Source organism: Xenopus tropicalis, chromosome 6 (assembly GCF_000004195.4).
Source record: "Xenopus tropicalis strain Nigerian chromosome 6, UCB_Xtro_10.0, whole genome shotgun sequence".
Classification (NCBI taxonomy): Eukaryota; Metazoa; Chordata; class Amphibia; order Anura; family Pipidae; genus Xenopus; species Xenopus tropicalis.
Window position 1 is genome coordinate 149,886,075 of NC_030682.2, and position 23,551 is coordinate 149,909,625.

General features: G+C 48.2%; 2 protein-coding genes across 2 annotated transcripts; both read left to right on the plus strand.

The window, feature by feature from the left end:
- Positions 1-3,386: 3,386 nt before the first annotated feature.
- Positions 3,387-12,034, plus strand: LOC116411508 (secreted Ly-6/uPAR-related protein 1-like). Its single transcript, XM_031903865.1, has 3 exons — positions 3,387-3,560; positions 6,305-6,418; positions 11,240-12,034. Exons 1-3 carry the CDS (start codon positions 3,452-3,454, stop codon positions 11,446-11,448), a joined length of 432 nt encoding a protein of 143 aa, XP_031759725.1. The 5' UTR covers positions 3,387-3,451; the 3' UTR covers positions 11,449-12,034.
- A 6,159-nt stretch (positions 12,035-18,193) lies between these two features.
- On the plus strand, positions 18,194-21,160 carry LOC101732565 (lymphocyte antigen 6E). Its single transcript, XM_004919868.4, has 3 exons — positions 18,194-18,476; positions 20,255-20,374; positions 20,859-21,160. The coding sequence occupies exons 1-3, from the start codon at positions 18,341-18,343 to the stop codon at positions 21,065-21,067; spliced, it is 465 nt and encodes a 154-aa protein (XP_004919925.1). The 5' UTR covers positions 18,194-18,340; the 3' UTR covers positions 21,068-21,160.
- The last annotated feature ends 2,391 nt before the right edge of the window (positions 21,161-23,551 follow it).

Consider the following 23,551-nt stretch of genomic DNA (forward strand, 5'->3'; position numbering starts at 1 on the left):
TCTCACTCCCCAATCTCATCCACATCTCACTCCCCAATCTCACTCTCCATCTCACTCCCCATCTCACTCCCCATCTCACTCCCCATCTCACTCCCCAATCTCATCCACATCTCACTCCCCAATCTCATCCACATCTCGCTCCCCAATCTCACTCTCCATCTCACTCCCCATCTCACTCCCCATCTCACTCCCCATCTCACTCCCCAATCTCATCCACATCTCACTCCCCAATCTCATCCACATCTCACTCCCCAATCTCACTCCCCATCTCACTCCCCAATCTCATCCACATCTCACTCCCCAATCTCACTCCCCATCTCACTCCCCAATCTCACTCCCCATCTCACTCCCCAATCTCACTCCCCATCTCACTCCCCAATCTCACTCTCCATCTCACTCCCCATCTCACTCCCCATCTCATTCCCCAATCTCATCCCCATCTCACTCCCCATCTGGTTCCTGAGTAACTAAATCTGACTGACTTCCCAATAGGGGAAGATTAATCTCAAACTCAGTGAAGAAAGTAAAAGGTACTCTGGGACTGTTAAGGTCCCCATACACAGGACGATTCTAGCTGCCGATATTGATCCCTTAGACCGATTCGGCAGCTAATCAGCCCGTGTATGGGCACTACCGACGGGCTTGCCCGACCGATATCTGGCCTGAAATCGCCCATATCTCCATCGGGCAGGTTAGAAAATCTAGTCGGATCGGGGACCGCATCGGCTCGTTGATGCGGTCCCTGGACCAACTTTGCCTATACCCATCATTATAATTCAATTGTTTGGCCCCAGGGGGTGTGGGCTACCCATGTTGGGGTGTGGGCTACCCATGTTGGGGTGTGGGCTACCCATGTTGGGGTGCGGGCTACCCATGCTAAACAGCCTGTCTGCCTGAAACACCTAGTGCTTCTCACTTTGACACCCTCTCTGTCTGTCCTGCTGATCTACCATCAAAAAGCCCCAAATGGGCATGGTACCCTGCTTATATACTTTCTGCCCTATGTTTCCCTCTAGTGGCTGGAGGCTCTATTACACCTAATTTTCCCAAACTTGCAAAACCCTGCCACCTAGTGGCTAAACTGCAAAAATACATTCTACAATAACTAAAACCTATGCTGGGGAATCAGCAATCACTCGGGCACCCCCCTACACACTTACACAAACTATGTCTGCAGCAATTTCATCCCACTCATATGATTATGTGGATATTAGTGTAGGACGAAAACCTATGCTAGTCCTAATGACTGATGTTTGTTTCTGTCACATAATGCATTCATAAGTATCAAAGGAGTGGGAATGTGAGGAAAATTAAGAGTTAATAATTAAGATGCAAAATGTGCTGAAATGTTGAAATGGGGTGTAACTTCCTGTTCCTCCCCCGCCGGCTGCTTTAGAAATAACATACATTGCCTTAGGCACCGGGACATTGGGAAATAACTGACTTTCTGGACAATAAATGGAAGGGAAGGGGGTTCCATAGATGCAGACGACTTACAGAAATGATATAAAGCCTAATATACCCTGTGCAACCATTTCTCTTGCTTCTACAGGCATCTCCCCGCTGCGAGAAATTACCCTTTATTTATACAGCACCTACATCTTTACATGGTCCCTGCACCCATGGAGCTTACAATCTAAGGTCCCATGCTGGGCACACAGCGTTACATTTGGAGAGAGGGGGGAGAGGGACAGGCACAGGGAACATACAGACTGCAGGTAAATAGGTCTCTGGTCGGAATCAAACCCAGGACCCGAGTGCAAGAGAGCAGCAATGATACCTGCAGAACCACCTCTAAAAATATATTGCGGATTAAAGGAAAACCGAACCCCAAAAATCCATATGGATAGAAATGCCATGTGAACTTACTGCACAAGCCTGAAGGCTCAGCATCTCTATAACAGTAATGACTCGGGCTTTCAAAGTTGTGCACAGCAGCCCCCCATCTTGGCTTCTATTAGTGGCACTGCACATGCTCAGTGGGCTCTGAGCCACGGTTGGAAGTTGGGCTTAGGGGTTGGAATGAATTATCAGGCAGAAAATGAGTTTGGCCAGTAATATTGTGCTACAGGGCTGATTCTAACTGCACTGGTTTCTGGGTTACAATGTACTAATAATGTGTGTTATTAACCAATTAGCCTTTTACTGTGGCAGCAATGAGATTAGAAGTGTATGAAAGGGGCCAATAAACACTGTAGATGGAGACAGTAGGGCAAGATGGAGACAGTAGGACAAGATGGAGACAGTAGGACAAGATGGAGACAGTAGGACAAGATGGAGACAGTAGGGCAAGATGGAGACAGTAGGGCAAGATGGAGACAGTAGGGCAAGATGGAGACAGCAGGGCAAGATGGAGACAGCAGGACAAGATAGGGACAGTAGGGCAAGATGGAGACAGCAGGGCAAGATGGAGACAGTAGGGCAAGATGGAGACAGTAGGACAAGATGGAGACAGTAGGACAAGATGGAGACAGTAGGACAAGATGGAGACAGTAGGACAAGATGGGGACAGTAGGACAAGATGGAGACAGTAGGGCAAGATGGAGACAGTAGGGCAAGATGGAGACAGTAGGACAAGATGGAGACAGTAAAGCAATATGGAGACAGTAGGACAAGATGGTGACAGTAGGACCAGATGGAGACAGTAGGACAAGATGGAAACCACCGGCCATGTCCCCGCCCGATATCCTCCCCTGAACGCACAAGTGAAACACGTCAGGGGAGGACACCTGGGGCCCACCAGGTTTTTTCCCAGTATCCCGGTGGCCCAGTCTAACCCTGAGCATAGGTGCCATCAGTTCGGGGACTACATGAATGAGCCGATGCGGTCCCGTTCCGATTTCCTCAGTGGAGCCCATACACAGGCAGATAAGCTTGACACCCTTTAGAGCTTCCACCAGGGGAGATGAAACTGCCAGGAATAGCTGGGAGACAGCCCCCGAGAGGAAGGGCCACTGTTACAAAAGTCCACGTCAGATATGGTCACAGTAAAGAACATGACTTCTCACCCCATGGTGATACCTGCCTGGCCGCTCCTGTGGGGCACGAGACTAAGTTCAGTTTTAACCTTGAGGATCCTTATGACCCCCCCCCCCCCCCAGAGCACCCACTCAGTATGTTGGGGACCCTTTCATTGCCGGAGCCACCATGTAAGTGCGATGGTTCATTCCTATATCTGCACCCCCCATGATGCCACAGGCTCCTTATTTCTTATTCCTCATGTTTGGGAGGGAGGCTCGACTCCAGCTGGGGGTATCTACACATGGAGCGGGGCAGCAACGCCACTGGGTGTATGTGACTCGTCATCCAGTTATTACTGGTTAAACTGGCCGAGAAACATCTTTCACTGTATTTGCCAGAAAGAAAAAAAACAGAATTTCAGGAAACAAAGAGTGAAACATCTTCAATTGCACAACATGCCGGGTGGAGTGAAGTTATTGTCCCCAAGCAGATGACAATATACAGTAAGGATATGGGAAGCCATAGCACCGCGACACTCTCACTGACCATGGCTGCACTGTATGTCTCTCTGCTACTGGCTGCTCTCTGCATTGGCACAGGTAGGTCTGACCCCCCCCCGACCTTTCCCCTTTAGCCTCTCACACTGCCCCTTATTCATAACTCTGAACCCCTATTTGCTCAATCCTAAAGGCTCCAGAACCCCTCAGTGACTGCTAATATCCTTATCATTTACAGTAGGGGGTACATTATCCCTTATAATACATGAGTGATACTCAGAGTTCCCTGTATAACTCAGCCTGCAGCCTTGTGCCTTTATATGGGCACAGAACCCCTCAGTGACTGCTAATATCCTTATCATTTACAGTAGGGGGTACATTACCCCTTATAATACATGAGTGATACTCAGAGTTCCCTGTATAACTCAGCCTGCAGCCTTGTGCCTTTATATGGGGGGCACAGAACCCCTCAGTGACTGCTAATATCCTTATCATTTACAGTAGGGGGTACAGTATCCCTTATAATACATGAGTGATACTCAGAGTTCCCTGTATAACTCAGCCTGCAGCCTTGTGCCTTTATATGGGGGGCACAGAACCCCTCAGTGACTGCTAATATCCTTATCATTTACAGTAGGGGGTACAGTATCCCTTATAATACATGAGTGATACTCAGAGTTCTCTGTATAACTCAGCCTGCAGCCTTGTGCCTTTATATGGGGGGCACAGAACCCCTCAGTGACTGCTAATATCCTTATCATTTACAGTAGGGGGTACAGTATCCCTTATAATACATGAGTGATACTCAGAGTTCCCTGTATAACTCAGCCTGCAGCCTTGTGCCTTTATATGGGGGGCACAGAACCCCTCAGTGACTGCTAATATCCTTATCATTTACAGTAGGGGGTACATTATCCCTTATAATACATGAGTGATACTCAGAGTTCCCTGTATAACTCAGCCTGCAGCCTTGTGCCTTTATATGGGGGGCACAGAACCCCTCAGTGACTGCTAATATCCTTATCATTTACAGTAGGGGGTACATTATCCCTTATAATACATGAGTGATACTCAGAGTTCCCTGTATAACTCAGCCTGCAGCCTTGTGCCTTTATATGGGGGGCACAGAACCCCTCAGTGACTGCTAATATCCTTATCATTTACAGTAGGGGGTACATTATCCCTTATAATACATGAGTGATACTCAGAGTTCCCTGTATAACTCAGCCTGCAGCCTTGTGCCTTTATATGGGCACAGAACCCCTCAGTGACTGCTAATATCCTTATCATTTACAGTAGGGGGTACATTACCCCTTATAATACATGAGTGATACTCAGAGTTCCCTGTATAACTCAGCCTGCAGCCTTGTGCCTTTATATGGGGGGCACAGAACCCCTCAGTGACTGCTAATATCCTTATCATTTACAGTAGGGGGTACAGTATCCCTTATAATACATGAGTGATACTCAGAGTTCCCTGTATAACTCAGCCTGCAGCCTTGTGCCTTTATATGGGGGGCACAGAACCCCTCAGTGACTGCTAATATCCTTATCATTTACAGTAGGGGGTACAGTATCCCTTATAATACATGAGTGATACTCAGAGTTCTCTGTATAACTCAGCCTGCAGCCTTGTGCCTTTATATGGGGGGCACAGAACCCCTCAGTGACTGCTAATATCCTTATCATTTACAGTAGGGGGTACAGTATCCCTTATAATACATGAGTGATACTCAGAGTTCCCTGTATAACTCAGCCTGCAGCCTTGTGCCTTTATATGGGGGGCACAGAACCCCTCAGTGACTGCTAATATCCTTATCATTTACAGTAGGGGGTACATTATCCCTTATAATACATGAGTGATACTCAGAGTTCCCTGTATAACTCAGCCTGCAGCCTTGTGCCTTTATATGGGGGGCACAGAACCCCTCAGTGACTGCTAATATCCTTATCATTTACAGTAGGGGGTACATTATCCCTTATAATACATGAGTGATACTCAGAGTTCCCTGTATAACTCAGCCTGCAGCCTTGTGCCTTTATATGGGCACAGAACCCCTCAGTGACTGCTAATATCCTTATCATTTACAGTAGGGGGTACATTATCCCGTATAATACATGAGTGATACTCAGAGTTCCCTGTATAACTCAGCCTGCAGCCTTGTGTCTTTATATGGGGGGCACAGAACCCCTCAGTGACTGCTAATATCCTTATCATTTACAGTAGGGGGTACATTATCCCTTATAATACATGAGTGATACTCAGAGTTCCCTGTATAACTCAGCCTGCAGCCTTGTGCCTTTATATGGGGGGCACAGAACCCCTCAGTGACTGCTAATATCCTTATCATTTACAGTAGGGGGTACATTATCCCTTATAATACATGAGTGATACTCAGAGTTCCCTGTATAACTCAGCCTGCAGCCTTGTGCCTTTATATGGGGGGCACAGAACCCCTCAGTGACTGCTAATATCCTTATCATTTACAGTAGGGGGTACAGTATCCCTTATAATACATGAGTGATACTCAGAGTTCCCTGTATAACTCAGCCTGCAGCCTTGTGCCTTTATATGGGCACAGAACCCCTCAGTGACTGCTAATATCCTTATCATTTACAGTAAGGGGTACATTATATTTATACATATATGTTCATAGAGTGTTCATCATTCACATCAGTTCCTATTGCAGTGGAGCTTACAATCTAAGACCCCTTATAGTGCACACCCACAGTCTTGCTACCTCACCAGGATCCATTTAGGCCCCCAGGGCATTTGCAGAGTATGAGAGGAAACCCAGGGCAGTTCTATAGATATAATATTGTGGGAATATTCTCCTATGTTGCAGCCGCGCCCCTGCAGTGCTACACGTGTCCCGTAGTCATCAGCAACGCCAACTGCCTGACCCCGACCAACTGCAGCGAATCCGACACCTCCTGTATGACCAGTGTGGTTTCTATATGTAAGTGACTGGGGCAGTTATGGGTGTTGGACAGTAATGATAGGAGGGGCATCTCAGTAGGGTCAGTAAACACTGCTTGGGGGGCAGAAATACAATGGGCCGGGGGGGCCCTACATGATATGCAGGTTTAAACATGTGTCTGACAAAAGGGCTGGATTTGGGGGGCCCTAAGAAGATTTTTCTGTAGGGGCCCAGTAACTTGACTATATGGCACTGGATGTGATCGAGGCAAATGGTTTGGGGGTACAGACCCTCTTCCCATGATTCTCTTCTCTACATTTATACAGTATTATTTACATGCAGTTTCCCTTGTGCTCACTGCTTAAGGGGATGCAACAGTAGGGCAAGAGGGAGACAGTAGGGCAAGATGGAGACAGTAGGGCAAGAGGGAGACAGTAGGGCAAGATGGAGACAGTAGGGCAAGAGGGAGACAGTAGGGCAAGAGGGAGACAGTAGGGCAAGATGGAGACAGTAGGGCAAGATGGGGACAGTAGGGCAAGATGGAGACAGTAGGGCAAGATGGGGACAGTAGGGCAAGATGGGGACAGTAGGACAAGATGGAGACAGTAGGGCAAGATGGGGACAGTAGGGCAAGATGGAGACAGTAGGGCAAGATGGGGACAGTAGGGCAAGATGGAGACAGTAGGGCAAGATGGAGACAGTAGGACAAGATGGAGACAGTAGGGCAAGATGGGGACAGTAGGGCAAGATGGAGACAGTAGGACAAGATGGAGACAGTAGGACAAGATGGAGACAGTAGGACAAGATGGAGACAGTAGGGCAAGATGGGGACAGTAGGCAAGATGGGGACAGTAGGGCAAGATGGGGACAGTAGGGCAAGATGGAGACAGTAGGGCAAGATGGGGACAGTAGGGCAAGATGGAGACAGTAGGGCAAGATGGGGACAGTAGGGCAGATGGAGACAGTAGGGCAAGATGGAGACAGTAGGACAAGATGGAGACAGTAGGGCAAGATGGGGACAGTAGGGCAAGATGGAGACAGTAGGACAAGATGGAGACAGTAGGGCAAGATGGAGACAGTAGGGCAAGATGGAGACAGTAGGGCAAGATGGGGACAGTAGGGCAAGATGGAGACAGTAGGGCAAGATGGGGACAGTAGGGCAAGATGGAGACAGTAGGGCAAGATGGGGACAGTAGGGCAAGATGGAGACAGTAGGACAAGACGGAGACAGTAGGGCAAGACGGGGACAGTAGGGCAAGATGGAGACAGTAGGACAAGATGGAGACAGTAGGACAAGATGGAGACAGCAGGACAAGATGGAGACAGCAGGGCAAGATGGAGACAGTAGGACAAGATGGAGGCAGTAGGACAAGATGGAGACAGTAGGACAAGATGGAGACAGTAGGACAAGATGGAGACAGCAGGACAAGATGGAGACAGCAGGGCAAGATGGAGACAGTAGGACAAGATGGAGACAGTAGGACAAGATGGAGACAGTAGGACAAGATGGAGACAGCAGGGCAAGATGGAGGCAGCAGGGCAAGATGGAGACAGTAGGACAAGATGGAGGCAGTAGGACAAGATGGAGACAGTAGGACAAGATGGAGACAGCAGGGCAAGATGGAGACAGTAGGACAAGATGGAGGCAGTAGGACAAGATGGAGACAGTAGGACAAGATGGAGACAGCAGGGCAAGATGGAGACAGTAGGACAAGATGGAGACAGTAGAACAAGATGAAGGCAGTAGGACAAGATGGAGACAGTAGGGCAAGATGGAGATAGTGGGGCAAGATGGAGACAGTAGGACAAGATGGAGACAGTAGGGCAAGATGGAGACAGTGGGGCAAAATGGAGACAGTAGGGCAAGATGCAGACAGTAGGGCAAGATGGAGACAGTAGGGCAAAATGGAGACAGTAGGGCAAGATGGAGGCAGTAGGACAAGATGGAGACAGTAGGGCAAGATGGAGATAGTGGGGCAAGATCGAGACAGTAGGACAAGATGGAGACAGTAGGGCAAGATGGAGACAGTAGGGCAAAATGGAGACAGTACTAAAAGATAGTGACGTATGGGTGTCCATGCTTAGCTATGGATTTTCCACTTACCCCTCCACCTTTCCTCCATTTACTTTACCAGTAAGGGGATCACTTACAACTAATGCAAAAAAATAGGTGTTGTGGTTAAGAAAAGGGACTGTAACTGTTGAATAATCTGTATAGTAAGGGGAGATGTGCCAAGGCTGTAATATGGGAGGCAGTGTATAGTAAGGTGGGATTGTGTATGGGGGGAGGGGCTATTACTGTGGGAGGGAGTGTATAGTAAGGTGGGAGTGTGTATGGGGGGAGGGGCTATTACTGTGGGAGGGAGTGTATAGTAAGGCGGGATTGTGTATGGGGGGAGGGGCTATTACTGTGGGAGGGAGTGTATAGTAAGGTGGGATTGTGTATGGGGGGAGGGGCTATTACTGTGGGAGGCAGTGTATAGTAAGGTGGGATTGTGTATGGGGGGAGGGGCTATTACTGTGGGAGGGAGTGTATAGTAAGGTGGGAGTGTGTATGGGGGGAGGGGCTATTACTGTGGGAGGGAGTGTATAGTAAGGTGGGATTGTGTATGGGGGGAGGGGCTATTACTGTGGGAGGGAGTGTATAGTAAGGTGGGATTGTGTATGGGGGAGGGGCTATTACTGTGGGAGGGAGTGTATAGTAAGGTGGGAGTGTGTATGGGGGGAGGGGCTATTACTGTGGGAGGAAGTGTTTAGTAAGGCGGGATTGTGTATAATGGGAGGGGCTATTACTGTTGGAGGGAATGTATAGTAAGACGGGATTGTTATGGGGGAGGGGCTATTACTGTGTGAGGGAGTGTATAGTAAGGCGGGATTGTTATGGGGGAGGGGCTATTACTGTGGGAGGGAGTGTATAGTAAGGCGGGATTGTTATGGGGGAGGGGCTATTACTGTGGGAGGGAGTGTATAGTAAGGCGGGATTGTGTATGGGGGAGGGGCTATTACTGTGGGAGGAAGTGTTTAGTAAGGCGGGATTGTGTATAATGGGAGGGGCTATTACTGTTGGAGGGAATGTATAGTAAGGCGGCATTGTGTATGGGGGGAGGGTCTATTACTGTGGGAGGAAGTGTTTAGTAAGGCGGGATTATGTATGGGGGAGGGGCTATTACTGTGGGAGGGAGTGTATAGTAAGGCGGGATTGTGTATGGGGGGAGGGGCTATTACTGTGGGAGGGAGTGTATAGTAAGGCGGCATTGTGTATGGGGGAGGGGCTATTACTGTTGGAGGGAGTGTATAGTAAGGCGGGATTGTGTATGGGGGGGGGGGCTATTACTGCGGGAGGGAGTGTATAGTAAGGTGGGAGTGTGTATGAGGGGAGGGGCTATTACTGTGGGAGGGAGTGTATAGTAAGGTGGGAGTGTGTATGAGGGGAGGGACTATTACTGTGGGAGGGAGTGTATAGTAAGGCAGGAGTGTGTATGGGGGAGGGGCTATTACTGTGGGAGGCAGTGTATAGTAAGGTGGGAGTGTGTATGAGGGGAGGGGCTATTACTGTGGGAGGAAGTGTATAGTAAGGTGGGAGTGTGTATGAGGGGAGGGGCTATTACTGTGGGAGGGAGTGTATAGTAAGGTGGGAGTGTGTATGAGGGGAGGGACTATTACTGTGGGAGGGAGTGTATAGTAAGGCGGGAGTGTGTATGAGGGGAGGGGCTATTACTGTGGGAGGGAGTGTATAGTAAGGCGGGAGTGTGTATGGGGGAGGGGCTATTACTGTGGGAGGGAGTGTATAGTAAGGCGGGAGTGTGTATAATGGGAGGGGCTATTACTGTGGGAGGGAGTGTATAGTAAGGCGGGTGTGTGTATGGGGGGAGGGGCTATTACTGTGGGAGGAAGTGTATAGTAAGGCGGGAGTGTGTATGAGGGGAGGGGCTATTACTGTGGGAGGGAGTGTATAGTAAGGCGGGTGTGTGTATGAGGGGAGGGGCTATTACTGTGGGAGGGAGTGTATAGTACGGCGGGAGTGTGTATGAGGGAGGGGCTATTACTGTGGGAGGGAGTGTATAGTAAGGCAGGAGTGTGTATGGGGGAGGGGCTATTACTGTGGGAGGGAGTGTATAGTAAGGCGGGAGTGTGTATAATGGGAGGGGCTATTACTGTGGGAGGGAGTGTATAGTAAGGCGGGTGTGTGTATGGGGGGAGGGGCTATTACTGTGGGAGGGAGTGTATAGTAAGGCGCGGGAGTGTGTATGAGGGGAGCGGGCTATTACTGTGGGAGGGAGTGTATAGTAAGGCGGGTGTGTGTATGAGGGGAGGGGCTATTACTGTGGGAGGGAGTGTATAGTACGGCGGGAGTGTGTATGAGGGGAGGGGCTATTACTGTGGGAGGGAGTGTATAGTAAGGCAGGAGTGTGTATGGGGGAGGGGCTATTACTGTGGGAGGGAGTGTATAGTAAGGCGGGAGTGTGTATGAGGGGAGGGGCTATTACTGTTGGAGGGAGTGTATAGTAAGGCAGGAGTGTGTATGGGGGGAGGGGCTATTACTGTGGGAGGGAGTGTATAGTAAGGCGGGATTGTGTATAATGGGAGGGGCTATTAATGTGGGAGGGAGTGTATAGTAAGGCGGGAGTGTGTATGGGGGGAGGGGCTATTACTGTGGGAGGGAGTGTATAGTAAGGCGGGAGTGTGTATGGGGGGAGGGGCTATTACTGTGGGAGGGAGTGTATAGTAAGGCGGGAGTGTGTATGGGGGGAGGGGCTATTACTGTGAGAGGGGGTGTATAGTAAGGCGGGAGTGTGTATGGGGGGTGGGGCTTTTGCTGGTGGGGCAGCTGCTAACACTGATATATTTCCCACTATACAGATGACATACCGCTCACGTTGATCAATAAAATCTGCACTTCTAGCTGCACTCCATCGGACAGAAAAATCGATGGTTCTAAGAACACAGTTTCCTGCTGCAACACCGACCTGTGCAACGTGAGCGCCGCCCCTGGGGTAAAATACAGTTACCCTGCGCTGGGGCTGTCCCTCGGGTTCCTATTGGTCCTGCTGAGAGGCTCCGCCCTGTGACCCCCCCCCCGGCTGCCTGCAGATATGGGCATTATGGGCATGTGTCACAGTATTGGGGGACTTAGTGTCACTCACATGAGTCAGAACCACTGCCCACAACCCTGTGCCCCCAGCAGCACCGCCCCATCCACAGATCCTGCCCCCCCATACCAATACCCACGTCCATGATCACCCCCACCCACAAGTGGTTGATATAAAGATAGTTGGGGGCAGTAGTCAAGTCATAGTATTGCTAAAGGTGCTAAAGAGTATTGAGTATTATGGGTGTGGAGGGTGGGGGCGGGGTGTTTGCTGGATGATACTGGGCACCTCCCATTTACAGGCCCCTCCACCTACAGAAAGAGGGGTCACCCCCCTATAGTTCCACTATGGGTCAGAGAGTCTGTGGGACAGGACCCATCCAAATATCAGTTTGATCATCTGCCTCCAACTTGCTGCCTTCAAGCAACTCTCCCCTGTAACTGAGCAGTTGGTTTCACCCAGTTCGCTAAATGCAGCGCTGTGCAACGTGGGGGATTCATCTACAGACTGTCCAATCCCGTTGCACGACTCGCCCCTCCCACTGAGACAACTGCATGATCCCAGCTGCCATAGAAAGTCTCTGTCTCTTATTCTTATTAGACATAAATGAGCTGGAAGAGACCACAGCCTACGGGGTGGGGGGGGATGGTGAAGGATAAAAGAAAAGGGGGAGAAACACCCACCCACCCAAACCTTCCCAGTAAGTAATAAGACAAGTAGGAAAGTGAACCCCAATTGAGACAAATCAGCAGTTAAAGGGAAAGTATACCCCAAACCATTGTATAGGACATGAAACAGCCCATATGTAAAACACTAATAGAAATAAAGCCTTTTCATGAAAATGTATATTTCTCTAGTACTGTAGGAGGTACCACTGGGTAATAACTAATTGAAACACTGCCATTTTAAGCTTTAAGCTCCACCCACTGGTTCTAACGAGGCACTGCGCTCACACACAGCCCAAGAGCACACATGCCTGCTATGTTACATCAGCCAATGAATGGACTGAGCTGGATCTTTTACTCCCACACTACTTCCTGTTACAGTTAGAGCTGCATCACTTCCTGTCAGCTGATCTCTGAGGGAGCACACAGAGTATCACAAAATGGCGGCTCAATGGAAACGATGCAAAAGGGCAATTATTACTGATATGTGTATGTGGCAGAAGATTTGTTATAACATCAATGATCTGTCGGTAGAGACACCGGCTGTTCCCCAATTTGGAAAACCAGGCAGGACTCTTTGAGATTGATGTGGCGATTGGCCAATCGCTGATTGCTATGTCATAGCCCTGCCCCCACAATGACATCACTGTCCTGTCTATCGATGTCACGCCCCGCCCCCCTGCCTGGAGTTAGCCACGGCAAAAGGCTGTTCAAACTGAATTTCTGGTTGGTTGCTATGGGCTACACCACTGGTGATGTTGATTTACACACTGTAATAAATGTGGCTTGTTACACCTTGGGGGCACATATATTATAGTGTATAAGCCGACATCACTGGTGATGTTGCCCATAGCAACCAGTCAGATATTTGCTTTTGTTTCCTAACGTGTAGGTGACCGTTTAAATCTAATTGCTGATTGGTTACTATGGGCACCAGTGATGTTGGCTTACACACTATAATAATATATATGCCCCCTGGTGTTATTGGTTTTATTTAAAGAGTAAAAACTATACCATACCGGCTAATCACAGGTTTCCAGTTGCTACGCAGAAGCGTATAAGGCCATAAGGCTCTGGTGAAACTTGGCGCCATCTACTGGACAAAAAATATATATGAGAAAAAAATCATTAAAACAGTCAAGTGTATCATTGGGAACAATTACCAAGATAAAAAACCTGAATAAACCATTGATACAGGGTCGGACTGGGCCATCTGGGGACACGGGGAAAATGCTTAGTGCCCCCCCCCCGTGGGCCCAGGCAGCCGAGACCCGATCCCAACTGGCCTTCCTCCCCCAATCATGTCTACTTATGTGCGCTCGAGGGGAGGGATAGGGCCCCAGCGAGGAGCATGTGTGGGCGGGGGGGGGGGGGAGTGTTTGTGGGGCCCCTGGGGTCCCTATTCAAATATTAAACAGTTTTGGCCCTTTGACCATAAGGGGCCAAACTACTTAATCTGAAAATCCAAAATGAAGGAAGGACCATTAGATCTGTAGGGACGAGAGTTGCTGAACACGTTGTGAACATCAGAAATAAGAGGATGAACCAGCAGTCTCGGCATGAACTGCGTCATGGCGACCCCAGCGGTCTCGCCCTTATAGGGTTAGCATAGCTCCCAACTGTCCTGATTTTCGTGGGACAGACCCTCTTTTGAGATCTTAACCCCCAGTCCCGGATTCTCACTGAAAAGTCCCTCATTCCCCTTTGATCTCCTGCACTGAAGCTTAAAAAGATACAAATTTAATTAAATAAGTAGTTTTTGAGAGAGAACCCAGAAATCTTAATGAACGTCACCTGCACTTAGATACAGTGTTTCTCACATTAAATTAAATAAGTAGCTTTTGGCAGAGAACCCAGAAATCTTAATGAGCGTCACCTGCACTTAGATACAGTGTTTCTCACTTGTAATTAAATAAGTGGCTTTTGGCAGAGAACCCAGAAATCTTAACGAGCATCACCTGCACTTAGATACAGTGTTTCTCACATTTAATTAAATAAGTAGCTTTTGGCAGAGAGCCCAGAAATCTTAACAAGCGTCACCTGCACTTAGATACAGTGTTTCTCACTTGTAATTAAATAAGTAGCTTTTGGCAGAGAACCCAGAAATCGTAACGAGCGTCACCTGCACTTAGATACAGTGTTTCTCACATTTAATTAAATAAGTAGCTTTTGGCAGAGAACCCAGAAATCTTAACAAGCGTCACCTGCACTTAGATACAGTGTTTCTCACTTGTAATTAAATAAGTAGCTTTTGGCAGAGAACCCAGAAATTTTAATGAGCGTCACCGGCACTTAGATACAGTGTTTCTCACATTTAATTAAATAAGTAGCTTTTGGCAGAGAACCCAGAAATCTTAATGAGCTTCACCTGTACTTAGATACAGTGTTTCTCACATTTAATTAAATAAGTAGCTTTTGGCAGAGCCAAGAAAGCTGAAAAGCCCCCCCTGCACTGAGATAACTAAACAGGTCTCTTGGGGGAACTGAGACTTGCAGCTTAAAGGGCAACTTCACCTTCATTAAAACTGTAATAACACATAAAACAAGACCCCAAAACCCCCAGAAATGTGTTCAAACCTTAAACAACCTGCCAAATTTAGTCAAATGGGAGTGGTATTTAGGGGGTGTGGCCGCGAAAAATGGGTGTGGTCAAAAAATTCCACCGCGCTGAGTGCAGCATTTCTTATTGTCCCTCTTTCCATTTTCAAAATGTTGGGAGGTGTGGGTTAGAGCACGTACCCCCTAACTGGGAGGGGGGACAAGGATGAGATGAACGTGAAACATTTTGGATTTTGAAATTAAATAGTTTGGCCCCTTACGGTCTAAACACTGATCTGGATGTGGCTGCCTTTTAGCTGTTATTTGTAGAAGGAATCTTGGGGAATATAATAAGCAGGGGTCGGTTTATAATAAGGACGCACAAAATCCAGGAGTTGGTTCGGAATTCGGGCAAGATTCTGCCTTCTTCGTCAGGATTCGGCTAAATCTGTGCTCCTGGCCGAACCGAATCCGAAAAAGTCACGTAAACAAGTTGAAAATGCAGCCCTCCCCTAACCTAATTAGCATATGCTAATGAAGATTTAGCCCTCCCCTAACCTAATTAGCATATGCTAATGAAGATTTAGCCCTCCCCTAACCTAATTAGCATATGCTAATGAAGATTTAGCCCTCCCCTAACCTAATTAGCATATGCTAATGAAGATTTAGCCCTCCCCTAACCTAATTAGCATATGCTAATGAAGATGCAGCCCTCCCCTAACCTAATTAGCATATGCTAATGACGATGCAGCCCTCCCCTAACCTAATTAGCATATGCTAATGACGATGCAGCCCTCCCCTAACCTAATTAGCATATGCTAATGAAGATTTAGCCCTCCCCTAACCTAATTAGCATATGCTAATGAAGATGCAGCCCTCCCCTAACCTAATTAGCATATGCTAATGACGATGCAGCCCTCCCCTAACCTAATTAGCATATGCTAATGACGATGCAGCCCTCCCCTAACCTAATTAGCATATGCTAATGAAGATTTAGCCCTCCCCTAACCTAATTAGCATATGCTAATGAAGATGCAGCCCTCCCCTAACCTAATTAGCATATGCTAATGAAGATTTAGCCCTCCCCTAACCTAATTAGCATATGCTAATGAAGATGCAGCCCTCCCCTAACCTAATTAGCATATGCTAATGAAGATTTAGCCCTCCCCTAACCTAATTAGCATATGCTAATGACGATGCAGCCCTCCCCTAACCTAATTAGCATATGCTAATGAAGATTTAGCCCTCCCCTAACCTAATTAGCATATGCTAATGAAGATGCAGCCCTCCCCTAACCTAATTAGCATATGTTAATGACGATGCAGCCCTCCCCTAACCTAATTAGCATATGCTAATGAAGATTTAGCCCTCCCCTAACCTAATTAGCATATGCTAATGAAGATGCAGCCCTCCCCTAACCTAATTAGCATATGCTAATGAAGATTTAGCCCTCCCCTAACCTAATTAGCATATGCTAATGAAGATGCAGCCCTCCCCTAACCTAATTAGCATATGCTAATGAAGATTTAGCCCTCCCCTAACCTAATTAGCATATGCTAATGAAGATGCAGCCCTCCCCTAACCTAATTAGCATATGCTAATGAATATTTAGCCCCTCCCCTAACCTAATTAAGCATATGCTAATGAAGATGCAGCCCTCCCCTAACCTAATTAGCATATGCTAATGAATATTTAGCCCCTCCCCTAACCTAATTAAGCATATGCTAATGAAGATGCAGCCCTCCCCTAACCTAATTAGCATATGCTAATGAAGATATAGCCCTCCCCTAACCTAATTACCATATGCTAATGAAGATGCAGCCCTCCCCTAACCTAATTAGCATATGCTAATGAAGATTTAGCCCTCCCCTAACCTAAATAGCATATGCTAATTAGGATACAGAAGGGTCGGAAGAGTAAAATTTGGCCTTTTTCAGCAGGATTCGAGTTCGGATTTGGCCAAATACCGAACCTAATTCTGGATTTGGTGCATCCCTAATAATAAGGCATGTTTTCGGGGGGGGGCCCTCGGGTGCCTATATTTTCTTCTTTTATTTAAAAAACAAAACAAATTAAAATGCCCCCAGCCTGGACACACACAATGTTGGGGTGCATTTAGGGGTGCCGCCCCCAAGCTTCCTGCTGCGCCAGATCAATGGTGCGTTTGACTCTTTCTCTTTGTTGGTTCATCGTGAGGGTTTAGTTTTCCTTTAAAGGGGTGGTAAACCTTAAAGATCACTTTTAGTATGTCATAGAATTCTAATAAACTTTTCAATTGGTCTCCATTTTTTGTCATTTATAGTTTTTGAGTTATTTGCCTTCTTCTTCTGACTCTTTGCAGCTTCCAAATGGGGGTCAGTGACCCCGGCAGCCAAACCCTATTGCTCTGTGAGGCTCCAGTTTTATTGTTATTGTTACTTTTTATTCCTTATCTTTCTATTCAGCCCCTCCCCTATTCATATACCAGTCCCTCATCCAAACCACTCCCTGGTTGCTAAGGTAATTTGGACCCTAGCAACTCTTTCCAGCTTTCAAATGGGGGTCACTGACCCCGGCAGCCAAACCCTATTGCTCTGTGAGGCTCCAGTTTTATTGTTATTGTTACTTTTTATTCCTTATCTTTCTATTCAGCCCCTCCCCTATTCATATACCTGTCTCTCATCCAAACCACTCCCTGGTTGCTAAGGTTATTTGGACCCTAGCAACCTGATGAAATTCCAAACTGGAGAGATGCTGAACAGAAAGTGAAATAATTAAAAAATCATACATCAATAATAAAAAATGGAAACTGTTCTGTCCCACTGAAACCTGAGCGCTAAGTTGGAATCCAAGCCCTGAAATTTGTGGGTACAAAGTCCATTTTGGGGTCAATGGCACAGACTCTAATGTCCATTGGGCATCAAACTGTAGCCCCCCCGGCATCACTCACGCCCCTATATGTAATAAAAGGCACTACGTTTGCCCAGGAGTCATAACCCATAGCAACCAATAAGGTGTTTCCTTTTAAACAGGTGAGCAGTAAATTCTACCTGCTAATTGGTTGCTATGGGTTACTGCTCCTGGGCAAACTGTTTGTGGCGTTTCTGACCCTAGTGCCACCCTGTGACGGCCCAGGGAATGCTGCCCCCCTCAGTGGGGTGTGAGGAAGGGCAATAGTGATCTTTGCACTAGAAGAGCCAACATCCAATTGGGTAACTTTGCCTATTGTGCCTATGGGACAACCCCCCCCCCGTTATCAGGTTATTATTCCATTGCTATCACCTGGGTATGGGGGTGTTACTATAATGTCCCCCCTAACTTCTCCACGTCCCATGATCATTAATACCCCCCCTGTATTTCTGTGCGGTTGCCGGGTACCCAATTCCCCCCCGCTGGGTTACAGTGGGACCTGCCCATCATTATTTGTACATTCCGTATGAAAGGGAATATCGCACAAAGGGATAATTTGTTTATAACAATGAGGGGGGGCAGGAGCAGCCAATCACACGCATTGTCAGAGAGAACAAAGCAGAATATAGAATTTCGGCAGATCCATAGGTGACGGCACCAACACAGACAGACACAGAGGCTTAAGTTACAGCTGTAACTGGGGCAGCGCCACGGGTGTTTCCTCTGGTGCCTAACGGAGAGGGTTGCTGGGTGGGACTGGGTGCTGCATAGAGACCAGAATGTCCCCATACAGATACAAGGGGGAATATAAGGGGGAGCTGGGAGAGTTGGGGACCCATAGCACCGCGACACCCTCACTGACCATGGCTGCACTGTACGGCTCTCTGCTACTGGCTGCTCTCTGCATTGGCACAGGTAGGTCTGACTTCTAATATCCTTATCCCCTTTATATGGGTACAGAACCCCTCAGTGACTGCTAATATCCTTATCATTTACAGTAGGGGGTACATTATCCCTTATAATACATGAGTGATACTCAGAGTTCCCTGTATAACTCAGCCTGCAGCCTTGTGCCTTTATATGGGGGGCACAGAACCCCTCAGTGACTGCTAATATCCTTATCAGTTACAGTAGGGGGTACATTATCCCTTATAATACATGAGTGATACTCAGAGTTCCCTGTATAACTCAGCCTGCAGCCTTGTGCCTTTATATGGGGGGCACAGAACCCCTCAGTGACTGCTAATATCCTTATCATTTACAGTAGGGGGTACATTATCCCTTATAATACATGAGTGATACTCAGAGTTCCCTGTATAACTCAGCCTGCAGCCTTGTGCCTTTATATGGGGGGCACAGAACCCCTCAGTGACTGCTAATATCCTTATCATTTACAGTAGGGGGTACATTATCCCTTATAATACATAAGTGATACTCAGAGTTTCCCTGTATAACTCAGCCTGCAGCCTTGTGCCTTTATATGGGGGGCACAGAACCCCTCAGTGACTGCTAATATCCTTATCATTTACAGTAGGGGGTACATTATCCCTTATAATACATGAGTGATACTCAGAGTTCCCTGTATAACTCAGCCTACAGCCTTGTGCCTTTATATGGGCACAGAACCCCTCAGTGACTGCTAATATCCTTATCATTTACAGTAGGGGGTACATTATCCCTTATAATACATGAGTGATACTCAGAGTTCCCTGTATAACTCAGCCTGCAGCCTTGTGCCTTTATATGGGGGGCACAGAACCCCTCAGTGACTGCTAATATCCTTATCATTTACAGTAGGGGGTACATTATCCCTTATAATACATGAGTGATACTCCGAGTTCCCTGTATAACTCAGCCTGCAGCCTTGTGCCTTTATATGGGCACAGAACCCCTCAGTGACTGCTAATATCCTTATCATTTACAATAGGGGGTACATTATCCCTTATAATACATGAGTGATACTCAGAGTTCCCTGTATAACTCAGCCTGCAGCCTTGTGCCTTTATATGGGCACAGAACCCCTCAGTGACTGCTAATATCCTTATCATTTACAGTAGGGGGTACATTATCCCTTATAATACATGAGTGATACTCAGAGTTCCCTGTATAACTCAGCCTGCAGCCTTGTGCCTTTATATGGGGGGCACAGAACCCCTCAGTGACTGCTAATATCCTTATCATTTACAGTAGGGGGTACATTATCCCTTATAATACATGAGTGATACTCAGAGTTCCCTGTATAACTCAGCCTGCAGCCTTGTGCCTTTATATGGGCACAGAACCCCTCAGTGACTGCTAATATCCTTATCAGTTACAGTAGGGGGTACATTATCCCTTATAATACATGAGTGATACTCAGAGTGAGACCCATTGTCCTCAATGAGTACAAAATGCTCTGTTTCCAGATTAGAGATCCCATTTAAACATATTACTACATTTTTTTGGGGGGGGGGGGTGGAGGGTTGTATGGAAAAATGATCTTTTGTGTGGAGAGGAGGGTTGGCCAAACAATGCTTTTGCCATGGGTGGCGCTTTGTGAATCTCCCCCTATTACTGAATGCAGAAAGTTCCTCCCTTCAGTTACTATTATGGAACAGAGGTAGTTCTTTATTCCCATCAGTTCCTGCTCACAGAGCTTACAATCTAATGTCCCTATTGCATTCACTTTGTGTAATATTCTCCTTTACTTTTAGCTGTGCCCCTAAAGTGCTACACATGTACCGGCGAATCCAGCAATGCCAACTGCCTAAACCAGACCAACTGCAGCGACATCGACACCTCCTGCCAGACTTTTGTTGCTTCAATTTCTCTTTGTAAGTAACTGGGGCAGCTTTGAATGTAGGGCAAGATGGAGGCAGTAGGGCAAGATGGAGACAGTAGGGCGAGATGGAGACAGCAGGGCAAGATGGGGACAGTAGGGCAAGATGGAGACAGTAGGGCGAGATGGAGACAGTAGGGCAAGGTGGAGGCAGTAGGGCAAGATGGAGACAGTAGGGCAAGGTGGAGGCAGTAGGGCAAGATGGAGACAGTAGGGCAAGGTGGAGGCAGTAGGGCAAGATGGAGACAGTAGGGCAAGGTGGAGGCAGCAGGGCAAGGTGGAGGCAGTAGGGCAAGGTGGAGGCAGTAGGGCAAGATGGAGACAGTAGGGCAAGGTGGAGGCAGTAGGGCAAGATGGAGACAGTAGGGCAAGATGGAGGCAGTAGGGCAAGATGGAGGCAGTAGGTATTAGAAGGTATAAGGAGAGGGGCTTTTGCTTGTGGGGCAGCGGCTAAATCTGATATTTTTTCTATTGTACAGTTGGGGTATCAGCCAAGTCCATCACTAAGAGCTGCACCCCCAGCTGCACCCCAGGAGGCGCCAGTTTTGCCGGAGCCACTGGTACCGTTTCCTGCTGCAACACCGACCTGTGCAACATCAGCGGCGCCCCTGGGGTAAAATACAGTTACCCTGCGCTGGGGCTGTCCCTCGGGTTCCTATTGGTCCTGCTGAGAGGCTCCGCCCTGTGATGCAGGTCCCCATGAAGATATTTCTGTTATGAAACATGTGACCATTGTCTGAGTGGAGCAAATCCTGACTAAATAAATGATGGGGTACAACTAGGAAGTTGCACGGCTCTAACTCATTTACAATTGTAGCTCCTCATCACCGTGGGGGGCATTTGGTTACATGGGGACTGTGCTACTAGGGGGTACCTATACGGGAAGGAACCCCCACAACTGCTGGGTCCCAAAGGCAGTTCTAGTCTATGAGAAATGCAGTATTGGCAAAGTTTGGGGGGCCCAAGGGCCCAGTAACTTCCATGGGCGTTAGGCCAGTGCTACCCCATGTTTAACAGACTTGGGGCCACACATAATTATTCCTCACCTTCTAACAGACTTGGGTTCTTGGGAAGAGCTTGCACTCATGCAGGTGGGGATGGGTTTCCATTGGAAGTGAAGGGGCCCCAGGAGGGTGCCGGAAAGAGGTTAAACCAGAGGGTTCCAGAACTGGTCTTATAGATACGCAAAAATACTGACCAACCTGGTTGCCCCATGTGGAGTCAGGAGGTCACCCAAGGCAAGGAGACCTCCCCCCCCCCCCCTCCTCCAAACAAAGGGGGAATAAGTGATTTTTTTTGTGAGGAGGAAAGGGGATCTCACCATCAGCATAGGAAGGGGTTCCTTACTGTAAGGGCAGTCAGGTTATGGGATTCCCTACCAAGAGAGGGGGAATGAGTGATACATTGGGGGTGGGGAGGAAAGGGGATATCACCATCAGCATAGGAAGGGGTTCCTTACTGTAAGGGCAGTCAGGTTATGGGGTTCCCTACCAAGAGAGGGGGAATGAGTGATACATTGGGGGTGGGGAGGAAAGGGGATCTCACCATCAGCATAGGAAGGGGTTCCTTACTGTAAGGGCAGTCAGGTTATGGGGTTCCCTACCAAGAGAGGGGGAATGAGTGATACATTGGGGGTGGGGAGGAAAGGGGATCCCACCATCAGCATAGGAAGGGGTTCCTTACTGTAAGGGCAGTCAAGTTATGGGATTCCCTACCAAGAGAGGGGGAATGAGTGATACATTGGGGGTGGGGAGGAAAGGAGATTTCACCATCAGCATAGGAAGGGGTTCCCTTCTGCTGCTGCAGGGGAATCAGTGCTCCCCCTCCCACTTTTCCACAATGAGCAGCGCTCAAGCTTTCCCATGATTCAGAGCAAACTTAGATTGTAAGCTCCATGGCCCAGGATTGTGCAGCGCTGTGTGTAGGCATTGGCACAGCATAAGAGGAAAGACAAAGGGTTAATGTAGGGAATATGGAGACTGAGGAATATGATGAAAAAAAACACTGAAGTCACAATCAGTGATGTCATTATGGGATAATTACAGAGTCACTGGGGCCAGTGATACAACCAGAGGTGAGAATTGCCCCCCCCTCCCCCCCGTAACTGCCCTCACAGCACAGAGCTAAACTGCCTTCCCCTACCCACCCTGCAGCCCCAGTCACACTGACACCGTCTTGTCTTACTATACGCACAGTCCCTTGCCCATCTCCTTACTATACGCACAGTCCCCTGCCCATCTCCTTACTATACGCACAGTCCCCTGCCCATCTCCTTACTATACGCACAGTCCCCTGCCCATCCCCTTACTATACGCACAGTCCCCTGCCCATCCCCTTACTATACGCACAGTCCCCTGCCCATCCCCTTACTATACGCACAGTCCCCTGCCCATCCCCTTACTATACGCACAGTCCCCTGCCCATCTCCTTACTATACGCACAGTCCCCTGCCCATCTCCTTACTATACGCACAGTCCCCTGCCCATCTCCTTACTATACGCACAGTCCCCTGCCCATCTCCTTACTATACGCACAGTCCCCTGCCCATCTCCTTACTATACGCACAGACCCCTGCCCATCTCCTTACTATACGCACAGTCCCCTGCCCATCTCCTTACTATACGCACTGTCCCCTGCCCATCTCCTTACTATACGCACTGTCCCCTGCCCATCTCCTTACTATACGCACAGTCCCCTGCCCATCTCCTTACTATACGCACAGTCCCCTGCCCATCTCCTTACTATACGCACAGTCCCCTGCCCATCTCCTTACTATACGCACAGTCCCCTGCCTGACACCACATCTCCTTACTATACACAGACAGGAGTGCAGCAGCCGGTGGGGGTGCACTTGGGGGCTCCTGTTCCTGTCTGCGGGTGTGTGTCGCACTCCATGACACAGAGTTGGCGAGGGAGGAAGAGGGTGACATATCAGTGGGTGCATCTAATGGGCAGAGTGGCATGAGTGGTGCAACAGGAAGGGGAGGGCAGAATGGGGGAGAAGGGGGCGTGGCTTTGTTACAGAATGTAATGAATGGAAACACAAACAAATGAGGAAAAGACTCAGGGGCATATTTACTATAGTGTGTAAGCCAACATCACCGGTGATGTTGCCCATAGCAACCAATCAGATCTCTGCTTTTGTAGGTGACCGTTCAAATCTAATTGCTGA

What these genes read in the sequence shown, in the direction of transcription:
- LOC116411508 (XM_031903865.1), top strand. Translation starts at nt 3,452, where the DNA reads ATGACAATATACAGTAAGGATATGGGAAGCCATAGCACCGCGACACTC. An exon ending in TGCTCTCTGCATTGGCACAG is followed by an intron (nt 3,561 to 6,304) that starts GTAGGTCTGACC and finishes CCTATGTTGCAG; the next exon opens with CCGCGCCCCTGCAGTGCTAC. An exon ending in GACCAGTGTGGTTTCTATAT is followed by an intron (nt 6,419 to 11,239) that starts GTAAGTGACTGG and finishes CCCACTATACAG; the next exon opens with ATGACATACCGCTCACGTTG.
- LOC101732565 (XM_004919868.4), top strand. Translation starts at nt 18,341, where the DNA reads ATGTCCCCATACAGATACAAGGGGGAATATAAGGGGGAGCTGGGAGAG. An exon ending in TGCTCTCTGCATTGGCACAG is followed by an intron (nt 18,477 to 20,254) that starts GTAGGTCTGACT and finishes CTTTACTTTTAG; the next exon opens with CTGTGCCCCTAAAGTGCTAC. An exon ending in TGTTGCTTCAATTTCTCTTT is followed by an intron (nt 20,375 to 20,858) that starts GTAAGTAACTGG and finishes TCTATTGTACAG; the next exon opens with TTGGGGTATCAGCCAAGTCC.